Here is an 18,736-nt window from a genome sequence, read left to right as displayed (position 1 = left end):
GTGTGTGTGTGTTTGTTAATCTGGAAGTGTTACATTGATTATCTCCCCGTCTAATGAACTCATTAGGACTCTGTTCCAACACCCTCCCCCTAAACGTATGTTTGTGGCCTAGACTGAAAGACATCTGCTAACAATGCTGCTGTGCTGTTAATGATGTTGCCGTGAGAAAGGTCACCTTGAGAAGGCTATAGACCACCTGCAGGTGCAATGCTTCCAGGTTCCATATATCTTATTGGTTGGTTGATTCTTTATTCCATCAGTTTCAATGTTGATTGTTGATTGCTTCTTCTATCTTTTCGGTTTCATTTTCAGCAAGAGTAAAATGATTGCATTGTCATGCTTCTCACACCCTCATTACCTAAACATCTGTCCAACATGTCTCTTATGGGAAAATGTGTCTGAAGCCAGGCTGATGCCCCTACCAAGCACTGTGGTGACAACATGACAAACAGGGTGACTGTCTGAGCCTCGAATCTCTCCTCCCTTGTCTCCCTATCTCCCTCCAATCTCTCCTCTGGTTTTAATCTCTCACCCCAAACTCCATCTCTCTCTCTCCATCCTCTACATCTCTCCCTGCTCTACACCTCTTCCTCCAATCTCTCTCCCGTCTCTCGGGGTCATAAATCCCCTTCCTGGGCCGTCTGCCTGGGCTGTCTGCCTGGGCTGTCTGCCTGTCAGGGACACCTGTCACCCTGAAGGCCATGGAGCCTGTCTCTGCCTGGGGCCTCATTGTCCCTTTATAGCCAATCACACTCCCAGAAGGGATGTTAACCATTAACCTACCAGCCAGCCTCCATACAGCCAGGAAACTGTATGTCTCTGAATCTACAGTCCACGAGAGCAGTTATTATAGCTACAACAACAACCTTTTGTTTCTGTCCACGGTTGGTTGGTCGGTAGGGGGGGTTTGCTTTGCTCCAATGGTCTTCCTCGTTCCTATGGGGTAGGGGGTTTGTGTTACTGCTGTTTGTTTTGATGTGATGTATTGATTTTGAGTCTGACCCCTACCTGTTGGTAAAGAGCTAATGCCTCTCCATTAGGGTGAAGCACACACACAATTAAGGATTGCTCTCATGTCTCTCTGTCATGTATTGTAGAGTAAAGCACAGCTTTTCATTGGGTCATGAGTTGAGCCATTTAGCCCTGTTTTGTTTTATGAGTCTTAGGTCACCAACATATGGTAAGCTTGTATAGTGAGTCCATTCTTCTTGGTGATGTCATCATCGTAATCATCATTATCATCATCATCATCATGAAACCATTACTTCCGAATATACCTTCATTCAAGAAAAAAAGAGACAGATTCATGATTTTCCACAAGAGTTTGTGGCTCTTTTTTTAGGTTTTAATAGTAGGTCCCTTTACATCAAATGTCCCATAGGAGGGAGAGGAGACATTGCACACAAATATCAGAAAAGCACTAAATAATACTTTCACTTGAAACTAACCGCTACATTAGATATGAGTTTGGAAAAGGAGAGGATGCAGAGATCACAAGACAATTTTATACCACACAGTTGCAGACAGACAGTATTAACAATCACCCAAAATAGAGAAAGATAGAGCAAGGAATACAGTACAGTAGTTAAGTAAGGAAAGATCAAGAAAGAGTGGTGTGTGGTCGGTCGGTCACTATAGTTTGTGGTTGAACAGCAGGATGGTCATGCTTATGATTAAAGTATCCGGTTGCAGAGCTGTACAGGACAACTGGATAAATGTGTTGCCATGGAGACCTGTCATGGAGGCAGTAACTAAGTTCCTGGCCCTGGTTGGTTGACTGTAATATTTTGCCTATGTGAGTTTTTACTTAACCAGTGACCGTTTGTTCTGAGTGGTGGACAGTTGTAGTATGTTGGTGGCCTCCCTATAGGCGTGGTCATTAAATTGTTTGGTTGATATAGACGGTTGGTGTTTGAACATCTGTTTTCTATTGTTCTGTTCATGGCTTTGCCATTTTTCCTGGCTTTAAAAGTGTCTCGTTTTTTTTCTTTCACACCCCAACTCATACCCAAAACAGTCACTCTCCCCCGTGTTTTACTCTTCTCAAGGCGTATCTATACAGAGCTTTACCTGACTCGTAGGGATTTGGCAGAGGTGCTGCCATCTTGCAACCACAAAAGGCATATTGACCAGTGCTTTATATAGACCTGTGGTAGGCCGAGGTACTACATATCCTCCTTGAGTAGCTAGGGCCATGGACTATGATGAAGCAGATTTAAAGATCTTAAAATTGCCAACATAGTCAGAAGATAGGGACCTTTAGTTTAACTTTTCACTCCATGCCATTATGGTGTAGCTGGCAACACCTCAAGGAAGAACCAACTCTTAATGTATGTCTTCATTTATATTAGCACAGCCTTGAGTTGTTGTTTTGGCAGATAAGAACAGATTTCCCCAATCCTTAAAAAGAGAAAAAAAGCTTATTACTCATGCACATTTCTTCTGACCATTCACCCTGCTACAAAACTTTTTATAATTATAGTACAGTGTTTTAAAAACAGAAAAAAATGTAAGGTTAGGAAAGTGTCTCACTTCACAAGCCTGAACATATGGTAGCACATTCAAGCAGTCGCTAGGGCTCCATTTGTGGTTCTACACAAAATGCTGGGGAGGACTAGCTAAGTAAAACTCAACTCCCCTATGTACCTCACATCAACAGAGTTCAGCAGCGACTAGTGTGGGCGAACTGGAGCTCCAAAATCACATAAAACAAGGCAACAGTAAACATGTAGCCCCCATGAATGATGCAGCTGTCTGAGATATAACGTGACTAACTTATGAGTGAATGGACTGAGACTGATCCACAGACCCCTCCCCTGACTATTTTTTGGGTGCTGAAATCCGTTGTTTTTGTTAAAAACCTTTATGTGACGTCGGAGCTCCAGTCCGTCCACTCTCATCTCCGCTCAACTCCATTGATGTGAAGAACATGGTGGAGTTGAGTTTTACTTGGCTAGGGAGGACGGACTGAGCAGAAGTTTACAGTACACTACATAGAGTTCTATTTAAATCAATAGAAACCAATAAGCTATAAAGATCAAATCTGAACATAAGACATTATTTTAAAACAACACACTTTTTAAATTAAGTTTGGCCGATTATATACATACCTTTCATATTGTATATCTTTAAGAGACTAGATTACATTTTAAAAGGTAGCCAATAATACATGAAATAAATAACAACTCTTAAAACACTGAGCTGAAATAACAAAAATCATAGCCCCCAAAGAAAAGGTTTGCATTAACTGATGTTAACAAAGACAAATCAACAATCGTTTGCACGAACAGGATCACAAAGCATGCAGCGTAATTCTAAATCAAGACAGTGTCAGAGTCATGGGCAAATCTTGACTAGAATTGTCTTGTTCTCTAAATAATTACAATGAATTAAGACAAACGTGTTATGTTTCATAGGCCCCTCAGTGCAGTTGAACCTTCATCTTACTCTGTATTTACTCCATCAGTATCAAACTAAACTAACTCTATACAGAGATTATCTGACAGTTGGGGACAGACTCTTGTTAAATTGTGTTTTACGTTTTCTAATCATTCTTACATAGGCTATTTGTCCTCAGTGCATCAATCTTTTACATTCAATTCACTTCCTAAGGCAATAACTTAAACGTGTTTTCCTCGATCCTTTGGTGTATGCAGCTTGGTTAAATCAATTTGATAGATTAGTTATTTTTATAGACAGAGATATAATCAGTGGCTTGAGGCATTGTTTGATGACCTACTATCACACCCAGGGGAGTAACTGATTACATGGGGGGGAAAAACTGTGACTGTAATCAGTTGTATTGTAATCGGATTACAGATACTTTTGAAAAACTAGATGACTACTAGTTGGATTACTTTTTAAATTCAGAAAGGATGTTTGCGAAAAATACATTGACACCTTTCTGTTCTCTCAATGACATTCAATTCAGCATTGAACAAAGGCGCAAGTTTAAGGTTGTTCCACCAGAGTGAGTGTGGCCACAAGTCAGAGATCACTATGACACACCAAATGCATTTTGATGGATCCTTTGTGTCTTTTTCTAATGTGTCTAAAGGTGAAAGTCATCCAAAAGTAATCAGATTACGTTACTGAGTTTGGGTAATACAAAATGTATGTTACTGATTACAATTTTGGACAGGTAACTAGTAACTGTAATGGATTACATTAAGAAAGTAACGGCATGTACCAGAATCGTACACATTTTGACGTGTAGTCCCAAACTTGAGGACAAATAGATTTCATCATAATATCTCAATAATTTTGTATTATTGTCAGACCTTTTTTTGTCCCCAGTATGAACAAGTATATTCTCAAGAATTTTTCTATATTGATTTGACTTGATAATTAATTGATAACTGGTGCTCATGGGAAATGTTGTTTTCTGAAGAAATCAATCTACGTCAAGAGCACCAATTTATACAGTTGGAGCATTCTATGTTCTCATTTTATGTTCTCCATAGTGGTCAGATCCAATTTTTCATTCCGTACAGGATATTGCTATGCCATTTCCTTACTCAAAGTGCTCCACAAAGCTGATACTTGTGTCAGATACTTCTTTTGGGTATTGTGGACTTCATTAAAACAATTATGTTTGCCATTGTTTTTTCAAACCAGAACATAATTTTAATGTAGGCTATGTATATTTCATTAATGTTGGCACACAGCCTTTGTTTAAATTACATGCGTTTACATTTACTCTATGTCTACGTCATCCCTCACCCCAACTCAAAGATACCACTAACAACATGATCCATTTGATCACTAGATCATTTGATCAGGAGAGTCCAGAGGGTTGTTCCAATCCAAATTACTACGACCCCTTCCCTCCATCAGAAGGTGCTCCCTTGCAGAAACGTCTTGGAACGTCAATAGAGTGCACACTCCAGTGAAGGGAGAAGTTAAGGGAAGAAGAGAAGCATAATTTGGAATGGAACGAGGCCCAGGATCAGGTTCACAGCTCTATCTTGCAGGCGGGGAAGGACTCGTCCTGCATGACCACGGTGGAGCTGGAGGCCAGCACCATGATGTTCAGGTCCTGCTGCTTCTCATGGGTCTCCTGGTACCACTCCCTCATCACCTCTGAGTCATGAGTCGGGATCAGGGTCACCTGCCAACAAAGAAGGGTTAGGGTTTGCATACTATTTTTTTCACAAAACTCTGAGCATATTAGCTTCATTTTGATCAGCATTAAGAAGCTAAAAAAGGTTCTGACAGTATTTTCTCAATGTATACTATTTAAGTCTTGTCTATCTTCTCTATGGCACCTCTCTTTCTGATACTATGGGATTATAATATGGTTATTCTGTTAAATTGACTGTCTCACTGTACCTGCATGTTGTTTCCCCAGGTGGCTTTGCCCTCCAGCAGTGAGTCCAGGACAGCTTTGCTGGGCTCCTGGGCCGTCTGGTCATTGCCACTTGCTACATAGTAGGATGACCTGACCCGTTTGAAGAACTCTGCATCCACATTCTTGGCGCTGCAGTGGTTTGGGATGTAAACCAAATCCATGTACATGGGAGGGCAGTTGGGTATGGGTATTGCAGTTGCTGCCTTTCCACTGCCTGAACCTGAGACAGAGATGCAGCTTTGTTAGAAATCTATGTACATAATGGATGAAAAACATGTGATTCTATACTGAGGCAAACTGAGCTTGAACTTTAAACGTATTTAATCAGAAACTAACCAAAGCTTCTAGACTCATGACCAAGTAAGAAAATATATGAGTCTTACCTGATGTGGCACTTTTCACACCCCTGGATGCAGAGCTATTGGTTGCATTTTTGGCATCTTTCCCTTCTCCTACACTTTTCTTAGGAGAGGCCATTACTTTTGAATCCTTAACTTTTGAAAGGCCAGTCTTTCTGACTGGTGAGGAGGACTTGGTCTTGGTGAGCTTCTTCTTCTTAGCTTTCTCAGCTCCCTCTGCCTTTGAGTCCTTGTCCTTAGTCTGGTTGTTGTCGTCAGCGGGGGGCTTGTCGGCCTCCGGATCCACCATGGTGACATCTGGGTGGGCTGGAGACGGAGCAGAGTCCCTGGGAGCCACGGGAGGAGGATCAGCATGTCTGTAAGTCAGGGTCCTGTCTGTTGGTAGTGTCTCAGAATCATCCTCAGAGTCTATGTTTGCGTCCGCAGTAATAGAGGGACACTCCTCTGTCCCAGGGGGAACATCCGAATCCGTCTGGGATGGGGCGGATTCACTGATGGAGGTTGGTGGGGTCTCTTCACATTGCTTAGCGTGGAGTTTACTACCAGGGGGTGGAGGTCCTCCACCTGACTTAGCCAGAGGCTTTTCTTCCTCCAGAGGGTTCTCCTCATTCATGAAGTACTCCAAAGGACTGGGGTTGATGAAGGATGGGGACAGCTCTGTCTTAGGGTGGCGGTACTCACAAGAGGTCACAAGGCAAAGGTCAACATCTGTCCTAGACCCAGGAGAGGGGCTCTTCTGGGAGGAGTCTGGGTCCTTGGAACCACCTGCACACTTCTGATAGTCGGAGAGGTTGAAAGAGAGTGGTAAGTAGGATGGGGAGGGAACCTTGGGGCTGACAGGGGATTTGGAATCTCCACCACATTTGAAGGGATTAGTCTCTGCTGCTAGGGGCATATCTGTTTTCTGAGTGAAGCAAGAATAGGAGGGGGAAGAGGGGGAAGACCCTTTCGGGGTGGCAGGGGATTTGTCCATCTGCTGGGCTAAGCCCGGTGACATTTCCCTCATCTGACAAGGCGTAGTTGTCGAGGGGGTGGACTGAGATGCGTCTGATGGGGACGCAGAAGTGACGCGACCTGAGTCATTGTCTTTGAAAAGCATAGGCTTGTCTACAGTGGGTCTGTACTGCTCGGAGGATCTCAGATCATTCCCCTCTGAGGGGCTGTAGTCCACCTCTGTTGGCCCGTTCTCCGTGGCACGCAGGCTGCCTGCAGAAGGGTGCTCTGGAGACTGTTTGCTGAAATCTAGGGCTAATGAGTGATCAGGGGACTCCTGGCCAAATGACATGGTGGAATGCTCTGGGGATTTAGGCTCCTGCACTGGCGTCCTTAATTTGGCTGTCTTTGGTGAGATGTCTGGAGAGATTGACATGGGCCTGGGGCTCTCCCCCTTAGGAGAGACCTCTGCCTCCTGAAAAGGGGTTGGAGTCTGAACCACAGAGACAGATAGGGAGTCCTCCACCTCTGTTGATTGAGGGGAGCCGGCTTCACCGTGGAGAGCAGGGGAAACGTCATCTGTCATAGGCTCTGGGAATGAGCTGGTGGCCAGTGAGGCGGTGGAAGCTGAGGCGATGTGTGAAAAAGTGTCCTCTGCTACAGCCTCATCTACAGGGCTACCCGATTTATCAGACGTGATCGACATTTTACTCTCCTCTTTGAAACCTGCGAATGGGTTTGTGGATGAGATTGAGATACTGTCGCTAGCCTCATTTTTCTTCTCATCTTGACTCGAGTGCATTGTTGACATATGATCTAAATCAAAGTGTAACTTTCCTTCTCCTACAGGCGGCGGGCTCTTGATTGGGGACAGCACCTTCTCTACAGTCGAGGTGTGGTCAGGAATTGGGTCGTCCATGGGGCTGACCCTGTTGGAATCTTCTTTATCACTTGTAACCTCTACAATTACGGGACCATGGTCATTTGCAGGTGCTATAGAGCCAGCCTTCTCATCCACGGGAGACTGAAAGTAAGGGGTGTGACCAGAGGAATGAGGTGAGGTGGTACCTTCCAATGTCTTGTCATCTGGGCTAGTAGTAGACCCAACTGCTGCCTTTGATGATCCTGAAAGTGTTGTGCACAGTTCAACTGGTGCCGCGAATCCAGATGAGTATGAGTCAAAGGTTCCTTTGGGAGCTGAAGGGGAGCGGATGAGAGGTGAAGTTGTGGTGAGTACAGAGCTTGCTGAATCAAGACCAAGTTTGTCGGACTTGAACCCTTCCTCTTTGTCCTCTTCTAGTGACGATGGTGGAGATATTGTGGATGCAGAAGCGTTGTAGTCCCTGCCTTCGGTGGCATCGCTCTTTGAATGGTCTGACTCTGGGCCGTCGTGTAGTGGAGACAGCCTCTTCCTCTCAAGATCTCCTAACATTGTTCCTCCAAACCTGGCAAAGTCCTGAGAGGGAGAATCCTCTGTCTCATCGTTAGTAGTCTCGTCACTCATAATATCCCTTGGCGTGGACATTTCGTCCATTGGAGTCGGCACACTGGAGATCTCAATAGTTGACTGGGTGTGGCCAGATGTAGCAGTGTATGCCTCGTCACGGTTCTCATCATCTGAGGCTGCTTCGTCATCAGAGCCAGCTGGAAGGGTCTCATCATGAATAGATGCAGACGGAGAGAGAGGCTCAGACGTTTTGGGAGGGGGTGTAACCGACAGGCCCCACTTCTGTACTTCTCTTTCATTTCTGTTATGATCTTTTCCACATTGGTCTGGCTCTGCATCCTCGTCCTCAGAGTCCTCATCTTCACTGTCATCAGCATGTTTATGGTTGTCCATTTCCCTTCTCATTGGCTCATGGACCTCTTCTGTCTCTCCCTTCTCTTCATAATCTAGCCCAGTTCCCTCATCTTCAAACTTCTCACTGCCGCTGCCGCTCAACTTCCCTTTATGCTCTTGTTCCTCTGGAGTCTCCCCGCTTTCTCCTTCATGCTCAGTGGTTGTGATCCCCTCATCCAGAGACTCTGCTGCTTCAGGGGACTCCTTAGAGTGCATGAGGTCCTCTCTGTGGATCACCACCGGCTCTTCTTCCTGAAAGATCTCCTCTTCTTTGAGCTCTTCAAAGTCCTTAGTGAGGTCCTCTGGAGAAGACATCATGGCTCTTTCTGTCTCAAGGACCTCCGCAGCACAAGTGACGGTGGCTACCACTCCTGCTGTGACAGCTGCAGCTCCTGCAACAGCAGATTTAGCATCTGTGGCCTTGAGGTCCTTCTTGGTGACTTTTGGTTTTGCCTTGGACTTGAAAGGGCTTCCAAAGTCTTTCTTTGTAGTGTCATCTTTTTTCAGAGGTTTTGGTTTTGCTGCAAGTTTTTTCCCTTCGCTTAAAGCAGATGGAGTATTTTTTAAATCCTTGGATGGCTTCTTCATGTCTTTCTTTAGATCGTCTTTCTTTTGCTCCTTATTCTCTTCCTTCCTCACCTTCATGGGGGAATCCCTCCTGAAATCTCTGTCTTTCTTTAAAATGTCTTTCTTTACCTTCTGTTCCTTTTTGGGTGTTTCTTGCTTCTGTTCCGTTTTGGGTGTTTCTTCCTTTTTAGATGTTAGCTTATCATCTTTCTTTGCTACTTCTTTCTTTACCTCCTTTTCATCATTTTTCTTTTCTACAGACTTCCTGGGTTCTTTTTTAATAATCTTCTCCTTAAGAGATTTTGGTTTCATTTCAGCCTTCTTCTTTTCTGGAGTTTCAGTAGTTGGCTCTGCTTTCACCTTCACTTCTTTTTCCGGTGCCTTCGCTTTTTCCTTTTTCACCAAAGGTTTGTCTTTTTTCTCAAATTTGTTAGTCTTTTCTTGAGCCGATTCTGCATCTGTCTTTGCCTTCTCTGGAGCTTCCTCCTTTGACTCCTTTTTGAAACTTTTGCTTGGTGATGGCCTAGAGACTGACTTCAGACTCTCCTTGCTGTCAGTTTTATGTTTCAGCTTTGCTTGCTTTAGAGCTGGTGCCAAGTTAGAAGATAGCTCCTTCTGGGTGACAACTGGCTGCTTCAAGAAGTCCAAGTGTTTTAGTTTTTCCAAACCTTCAAGGATGTGATACTGAGAGGCATTGCCTGGAAACAGGACACGTACTATCTTCTCTGAAGGGTTTGATGGGTGCCACACAATCAAGGAAGAGATTGAGGTCATATAAGAAATTGCAAGCTCCGATTCTTTTCCATTGGGCAGAATAACAGTGGCTTTGTCTTTCTCGCTGCCTGTCCACTGCTTCATAAAATGTTGCAGCTCCTTGCTGTTCTTCGACGGGTTCAGCACATACATCTCAAGCTTCCCCACGCCCATCTTCTGAAACAGAATGATGGGTTCAATAGTGTTCCCGACCGGCCTCTGCAAAGGCTCGGCCCTCAGATTCAACTTGCTCAGGTAATGGAGTGTGTGTGCTGCCTCTTCAATGTTCCTCCTCACCCTGAAGTTGGGTTCAGCAGGGTTCCCCAGATTATCAGGGGTGTTCAAGAACACAACCCCAATGTCTGGGGATATGAGGTTCTTCAACCAGTCGCCAGTAGCTTGGGAACCCTGTGACTGCTCTTCCTCCAGCTCAGCCATCTTCCTCTGGAGCATACTGTTGATGCCTGGCAGGTTGTCGTCCCCGATGTGGGTCAGGAGGATGGAGTCTACCCGGTCTAGGTGTCTCACCAGCTTCCAGAAACAGGACTTGCGGTCGGAGCCCCCGTTGATGAGCATGTTGAACCCATTCACCGCAAAGAGGGCAGAGTCGCCGTGGCCGCCAGGGAAAATGTAGCAGCATGGTTTTGAGAGCTTCAGGAAACCGCCAGAGGTCGGAGGCTCCAGCATGTCAAATGGCGATGGGATTTCTACTGACTCCGACAGGTATTCTGTGAACTCTGAGAGACCTTCCATCTCTGGGAGTATCAGTGGTGAGTTGAGCTTCATGTTGATGAAGTCTTGTAGGTTGTGTTTGTCCAAGTTAGAGTTTTTCCAGTCACCTTGCTCAGGGCAATAGAGGGTTAGGCTTGCCTTGTTTGCTGGGCGAATAGTGCTAAGTAATTCACCAATCTGGGGATAAGAGAGAGAGAGAGATTTGGAGACATGGGATTAAAATCATGAGACTATGATCAAACAGAACATATTCACAATTATGACAGATATCAGAGGAATGGTATTCAAATCAGATGTAATCATGAGGTTTGCTCATTGAGAGATCAGTAAACTTCAGCAGATCATGAATAGTACTGCAAACTGTAACATTATAATGAAACAGTAATTGCTTAGTGAACTATTTGCTCAATTTGACTCACCTCTTGGTCTGTGAATATATCTATGAAGTTGAAGAAAGAGAAGGAGCCAGACTGCAAAATCAGTGCTCCTGTGTTTTCAAAGCTTTGGCCTGAAAGCACCAGCAGCTTGTTTCTGGCTGTGTCGGAGATCATCTGACAAACCTATGCAGAAAAAAAGGGCAAACATGTCAGAATGAAAGCCACATCTGTATCATTGGAGTTTCAGTGCAATAGTGGCATGAATTTATTTAGCAATCACAGTCCGTATTGCTCAGTTGGTGGAGCATGGTGCTTTCAACGCCAGGGTTGTGGGTTCCATTCCCACAGGGTACCAGTATGAAAAATGTATGCACTCTACTGTAAGTCACTCTGGATAAGAGTTTCTGCTAAATGATACCAAATTATAATAACTAATATAAAACATTTAATAAAAAGTATATGCTCAGAGACAATCTTTAGTGAGCTTGGAAAATGCTGTTAGCTGTAAAAATAGGAAAGTCTGATGCAACGGTAAATGTTGTACTTTATGTCTGTAATCCTTGTAGTCCATTTCAAAGTGAATTTGTCATGTCAATGTCCACTTAGCCTTTTACTGCCAACAATCTTGATTAGAAATATCACCCATTTCACTTCAATCAAATCCATTAGATAATTAGTGTAGTCGCTCTCGCTCGCTCTCTTTCTTTCGCTCTCTTTCTCTAGTGCCCAGCCTTTTATCCTCTTCACAGGCATGGACTGTTCCGGAATGCTAGACAGGGTCAAACCTGCAGTACTGTGAGATATTATTAATGCACAGATTGCAGACACCACCAGGCAGGAAGGGAAGCTGGAAAAGTGAAAGAAAGGATTGACAGATCTACCCTTGTGTAACAGCCTTCTGTTTCTCTTTTAAATTTTGAACCTTCTAGTAATTTTGGTGAATTCACTTAGTAAAATGCTGCACTGCAAAGTAAATATATATTGGGACAAAACAGTAACCTAGAATCCAAATTGAATAGAATTATGTTTCGCTCATGTTTCACTATTCGGTCAGTATTTAGATTAGATTCCAGGCCAGAATCTGAGAACCTATCTGTTGGTTGAGTAAACCAAGGCAGTATTCTTCGTCCCCAGAGCTTCTTATTGTGATGGTTCTATTCTAGTCCACATAGCAGAGTAGCAGAAAACAAAGAACTGGGGAGGATAATTGGCCAATTAAGCGTGCCAAGCAGTCATCCATTTCAAGTTGCAGTTGCTTTGAAATGTGTTTATGTCTATGAAGATGTCTTCTATGTATGGGAGTCAAGAGTATGTTTGTGTACGCATTCTTGCGGTGTGAAAGAAGGAGGTAAGTTGAGAGGAACAAACAGATCAAGAGTAGAAATGTCTGCATAAAGGAGTATCGAAAAAAATCAATGAGACCTTACAGTACCATTCCATCTATCCAGGGTTGTGTTCAGTAAAGGGAAAATGTTTTGAAGAGCTTTGAAACGTTTTGAAACAGTGAGGTGCTAACCTGAGCTCGTTCAATAACAACATATTTTATTTGGTTCTTTTGCAAAGCCTTTTGCTACAATGTGCCCTACTGAACGCAACCCAGGTGTGTTTGAATGGAATGTACTTACCTCAGTGCTGACAGCTTCATCTGAGGGGTTGATAAGCACTACTGTCTCGAGAACGCTGCTTTTGTGGTGAAGAATTCTCTGCCCTGAAAACAACACAGGGATACGGAACAACTAAATCAATGTGTGTTGTGGGGAAAAAATGATCAACACAATGTCTAGATCAATCTAAAATTAAATACTTTAATTATTTCTGCTTGTTTGATTTTTCTGATAGTGGGTGCTTGGAAAAGCATGTTTGAAAGGGATAGTTCAGGATTTTGGCGATGAGGCCCTTTATCTACTTCCCCAGAGTCAGATAAAGTAGTGGATACCAACATATATACACTTCATGTCAAAGGTTTTAGGACACCTACTCATTCAAGAGTTTCTTTATTTTTACTATTTTCTACATTGTAGAATAATAGTGAAGAAGTCAAACCTATGAAATAACACATAGAATCATGTAGTAACCAAAAAAGTGTTAAACAAATCAAAATATATTTTATACTTGAGATTCTTCAAAGTAGCCACCTTTTGCCTTGATGACAGCATTGCACACTCTTGGCATTCTCTCAACCAGCTTCACCTGGAATGTTTTTCCAACAGTCTTGAAGGAATTCCCACATATGCTGAGCACTTGTTGGCTGCTTTTCCTTCACTCTGTGATTCGACTCATCCCAAACCATCTCAATTGGGTTGAGGTCGGGGGATTGTGGAGGCCAGGTCATCTGATGCAGCACTCCATCACTCTCCTTCTTGGTAAAATAGCCCTTGCACAGCCTGGAGGTGTGTTATGGGTCATTGTCCTGTTGAAAAACAAATGATATTCCCACTAAGCCTAAACCAGATGGGATGGCGTATCGCTGCAGAATGCTGTGGTAGCCATGCTGGTTAAGTGTGCCTTGAATTCTATATAAATCACTGACAGTGTCACCAGCAAAGCACCCCCACACCATAACACATCCTCCTCCATGCTTCACGGTGGGAACCACACATGCAGAGATCATCCGTTCACCCACACTGTATCTCATAAAGACACGGCAGTTGTAACCAAAAATCTCAGATTTGGACTCATCAGACCAAAGGACAGATTTACACCGGTCTAATGTCCATTGCTCGTGTTTCTTGGCCCAATCAAGTCTCTTCTTATTGGTGTCCATTCGTAGTGGTTTCTTTGCAGCAATTCGACCATGAAGGCCTGATTCACACAATCTCCTCTGAACAGTTGATATTGAGATGTGTCTGTTACTTGAACTCTGTGAAGCATTTATTTGGGCTGCAATCTGAGGCTGGTAACTCTAATGAACTTATCCTCTGCAGCAGAGGTAACTCTGGGTCTTCCTTTCCTGTGGCGGTCCTCATGAGAGACAGTTTCATCATAGCGATTGATGGTTTTTGCGACTGCACTTTTCCGTATTGACTGACCTTCATGTCTTAAAGTAATGATGGACTGTCATTTCTCTTTGCTTATTTGAGCTTGCTATATTATGGACTTGGTCTTTTACCAAATAGGGTTATCTTCTGTATACCCCCCCTACCATGTCACAACACAACTGATTGCCTCAAACGCATTAAGGAAAGAAATTCCACAAATTAACTTTTAAGAAGGCACACCTGCTAGTTGTAATGCTTCCAGGTGACTTCCTTGTGAAGCTGGTTGAGAGAATGCAAAGAGTCTGTGCAAAGCTGGCATCAAGGCAAAGGGTGGCTATTTGAAGAATCTCAAGCATAAAATATATTTCGATTTGTTTAACACTTTTTGGTTACTACATGATTCCATATGTGTTATTTCATAGTTTTGATGTCTTCACTATTATTATACAAAGTAGAAAATAGTAAAAATAAAGAAAATTCTTGAATGAGTAGGTGTTATAAAACTTTGCACCGGTAGTGTATATTTTTTTTAAGTTGTATTGTCACATTCACTGGATTGGTGCAGTGAAATTTTAGGGTAGTAGTGCAGCCATAGTAGTACGGTGCCCATGGAGCAAATTAGGGTTAAGTGCCTTGCTCAAGGGCACATTGACAGATTTTTCAACTTGTCAGCTCCGGTATGTACGTGCAGCTTGAAGGAAGTTGCTAACTAGTGTTAGCGAAATCGCTAACGCAACAACTGTAAGTCTATGGGAACAGCTAGCATGCTGTTCCTGTAGACTTCCAGTCATTGTGCTAAGCTAGTTAGCATTGGCTCGCAAAACTACCTCTAACTTACTTCATACTGGATGCAGATACCGTAATTTCCGGACTATTAAGCGCACCTGAATATAAGCCGCACCCACTGAATTTAAAAATATATATTATTTTGAACATAAATAAGCCGCACATGTCTATAAGCCGCAGGTGCCTACCAGTACATTGAAACAAATTAACTTTCCACAGGCTTTAACGAAACATGGCTTGTAATAAAAATAAATAGGCTTTAATGAAACACGGCTTGTAACAAAAATAAATAGGCTTTAACGAAACACGGCTTGTAAAAAAAAAAACGCTTTGGTTGTCTTTTTGCACTGAGTCAATTCCTCACGCTGCTGTTTCCAACGTCTTATCATCGACTCATTATTAAGACCAAGCTCCCGTGCAGCAGCTCCATTTCCTTTTCCAACAGCCAGATCAATCGCCTTCAACTTGAAAGCTGCATCATATGCATTTCTCTGTGTCTTTGCCATGATAAGGGTGACAAAATAACTACCGTAATCAGAATGATGGGAAGTTTGAGAGCGCTCGATTTAATCTAAACAGTAAACAAAAAAGTTGTTTGACCTTAACCCGTTCGGCAATTTCATTGGTCTAATGAAAGCTTCATGCCGCCAAAAAAACTGAGCACGTCACAGAATGTGTTTTCTTGGAGAAAAAAAATTTGAAAGCCGGAAAAATCCATATATTAGCCGCGTCATTGTTTAAGCCGCGAGGTTCAAAGCCTGGGAAAAAAGTTGCGGCTTATTGTCCGTAATTTACGGTACATCAAAATGGTATCCACAAGTTTATCTGACTCTGGGGAAGTAGATAAAGGGCCTCACTGCCAAAATCCCAAACTTTATATGGCCCTATTAAGCAGCGGCTACAGTTGCAGCAGATAAGTATTACTCACTTGTCAAGGATGCACACAGACAATTACCCCCTTACCCTGTCACCAACCACCCACCCCAGCCACTCCCAAGTCATCCAGGGAATCAGTGAGAATGAACCGTCTCTTTGTAGTCTCTTAGTTTCAGTTTTATCTAACAACTCCAGTCTCTCTCGCTCTCCCAAACATGCAGGCCATGGAAGAACTGGGACATTTTCAGCTTCCAGGAATTGTGTACAGATCCCTGGCAACAGCTCTGGTGGACACGCTCCCTCAAAACTTGAGACATCTGTGGCATTTTGTTGTGTGACAAAACTGCACATTTTAAAGTGGCCTTTTATTGTCCCCAGCACAAGGTGCATCTGTGTAATGATCATGCTGTTGCTCACTAACAGGGATGTAAACAAATGTGTGCTCAAAATGTAAGCGAAGTAAGCTTTTTGTGCGTATGGACAATTTATGGGATCTTTTATTTCAGCTCATAAAACATGGGACCAACACTTTACATGTTGAGTTTATATTTTTGTTCAGTGTACGTTGAATAGACATTGAACTGGCGTATGTGCCCAGTGGGAATCTTTCAGCAGCTTGCTTTATCTTAATCTTTTCCTTCACCATTATTATATCTTAAGAACCAACTGGGTAACCCTTCAACATGTAAATGCAGTAATTCAGTGTTCTTAAGCCAGATCTGATAATAGTCCACAATTAAATGATGAAACAGGACCTGTACTTCCTGATAACTACCCAATCAAGAGCAAGAAGTGAATATAACAAGAGCAGCATGGGAATATAACATCAATACAAAACTGTCATGTTGTCTATATTTCATTTGATTGTATGTTTCTGCCCTTTGTCTGTGCTCCTCTGGTCCATGTGGCACCAACACACTGAGAGTACAACCACAGACTCATCATTCACCTACAGTAGTTGAGATTCCTTCCTTTAATCACCTGAGTGGCATCCCAATCCATCTTTCTCTCGGTTTCCTCATCCTCCCTCCTTTCACTCATTGTGGCTATACTGCTACATGAGTTAACTGAAGAGCCTGGTCTTTGTTCCTCATAATTTACAAAAACTGTGCTTGATTCTATCACATATCGTAAACTGATAACACTCGTAAAAGCTTTTGTTCGATCGCTATGGGAAAACCAGCCCATGGTTTGTAACACTAACAACCGGATTCCAACAGAACAGAAATAATAGAAATACAGTGCATACTCAGTTGGAGGTTGAGGGCTGGGTCGGGGAATCTGCTGCTCTGTTGGTATATTGAAAGAATACAAGAGTCATGTGATTATCTCAGAGAGAGAGTGTCTGGTCTCTAGTTCCATACTGCAGTAGGTTCTGGTTGCAGGGCCGATTCATCCATCCATATTTCATATTCTATATAGATCCTCCTCCTCATCACAGAGCTGTACCCATTAACCCTCCTGCTCTTGCTTCTCCCTGAGGAGTGTCCTCCACTGTGGAGGAGGTGCTCTATTCACTGCCGCTAACGCTAGACTGGCTCCAACATCATGATTGGCCTAACATCAGAGGAATAGATTCAGCTAGATGGTAATGTTTCTCTTTTCAGTTGGATATCTTGTCATTTATCATTTATTTTTTGTTTAACAAACCTTCAACTGCCAAGGATCAGGCACTATAATTTAGAGAGGAGGAATATGTTGCAGACGCATCTCCTTGGGCTCTATTCAATCTGGATCGCTGAGGCGTTCCATATTTCCCAATAGAAATGTAAAGGTCATTTCTGATTGAGGCCGCATATGCCGCGTTTACCACGAATGCAGTCTCCGCTAAAGCGGTAACATTGCCTTTAAATTTATATCGCGCTGTAAAGCTGAAGTTCCGCGATGCGGACTGAATAGAGCCCTTAGTCTAATACTTTCAGTTTAATTTATGGTGGAAATGTTATGTCATGTATGGGTGGTTCTTGTAATGGATAGCTCCCTATAGGGTCTACCTCTTTAGATACTGACACTCAGACTGCCGTTGGAAATCCACAGTGCTTATCATTATTATTCCAGGGAGAGATTTGTGATTTTAATGTTGTGGAACAAGTTCAGTTCAAGTTGAAAACAACTGGTGCGTCTTTAACGCTGTACTGTACCTCTTAGTGCAGTTCAAAGCTGGAGCCAATACTGTGTTCACTTGCTGTGTATTCATTTGTTTTCTAAGGCTGGAGTAACAGCATCAGATATTACATTAAACCCCCAGGGAGAATGTTTCAAACCCAGCAGAACCGGCTGTCATAACTAGAGCCTCAGGATTTCTGAGAATACTAAGTGACTGAGGGAAACAACCTTTAGCTTGTCTGTAATTATCTCCATACAGAAACTACACAAACAGGCTATTTCTCTACCTGCCCCTGTTGTATTAGCAGTCTGAAGCTAATGGAATGGAAAAGTAGGTGTTTTGTCCCCTTTTTCTGGTTCTCTATGTAGATCAAGTGTTTTGGTTATTGCCCTACTTTACTTTTCTACAGAGAACATGGGGAACGACCCCAAAACAAAATCCTTAAAGTAAGCTGCAAGGAGTATTAGACCACAGTCCTAGCAAGTATTTTTCTATAAACACAACTGACATGGCCATTTCCCTCTTGGAAAATGATGTCAAAAGAAAGAGAAAACGAAAAAGGAAGGGCCACTGAAGCTAGATTGACCCCTAACCTTTACAGTGGCTCTGTCGATAAAAGGCTTCTCTCTGCTCCCCTCCTCCACCCCCTCCATCCCTCTGTCCCTCCAACCCCTCCACTACCCTCTCAGTGGGAGAGGAGGTAATGTGACACGCATCACTGCACATTATCCTTATGACTGAGCAGAAAAATTGTCCAGCTAGCTACGTACCTAGCTAGTTGTCCAATCACTAAGCCACTAGGCAAGGGAGTTCCTTTAAAATAGCAGATGAAATGAGAGAAAATATTCTCCATTGTGTAAGAAAAATCTTGGAACGCAAGTACGATCAATCTGCTCTTCAGCTGGGGCCCCATTTCTCTTTAGATCTTTACTGTCTGTTTCCATCCATCCCCTGTCAATCTGTCACCTCATCTTTCTTTCAACTGAATCCAGAGGTCCCTTGACATTTCACAGTCCCTAGGCACTATTTCCAATGTCTCTCGACCTCATCCCCCTCTCTCCTCTTTAAACCAGACACT

The 18,736-nt window shown here is 43.1% G+C and overlaps 1 protein-coding gene across 1 annotated transcript in view; it reads right to left on the bottom strand.

Annotated features, from left to right (window-relative positions):
- Nucleotides 1-1,303: 1,303 nt before the first annotated feature.
- Nucleotides 1,304-18,736, bottom strand: part of LOC106568716 (microtubule-associated protein 1B-like) — a 30,360-nt gene continuing 12,927 nt past the window's right edge. Inside the window, exons 3-7 of the mRNA XM_014139299.2 lie at nt 12,537-12,619; nt 10,954-11,094; nt 5,734-10,711; nt 5,332-5,570; nt 1,304-5,110 (exon numbers count right to left, since the gene is read on the bottom strand). Of these exons, the coding sequence (XP_013994774.1) occupies nt 4,955-5,110; nt 5,332-5,570; nt 5,734-10,711; nt 10,954-11,094; nt 12,537-12,619 (5,597 nt within the window). The 3' untranslated portion in view covers nt 1,304-4,954. The remainder of the gene's footprint in view (nt 5,111-5,331; nt 5,571-5,733; nt 10,712-10,953; nt 11,095-12,536; nt 12,620-18,736) is intronic.

The sequence above is a fragment of the Salmo salar genome, chromosome ssa01 (assembly GCF_905237065.1).
Source record: "Salmo salar chromosome ssa01, Ssal_v3.1, whole genome shotgun sequence".
Classification (NCBI taxonomy): domain Eukaryota; kingdom Metazoa; phylum Chordata; class Actinopteri; order Salmoniformes; family Salmonidae; genus Salmo; species Salmo salar.
The sequence above is the reverse complement of the archived record's forward strand: the minus strand, read 5'-3'. Positions and strand labels throughout refer to the sequence as shown.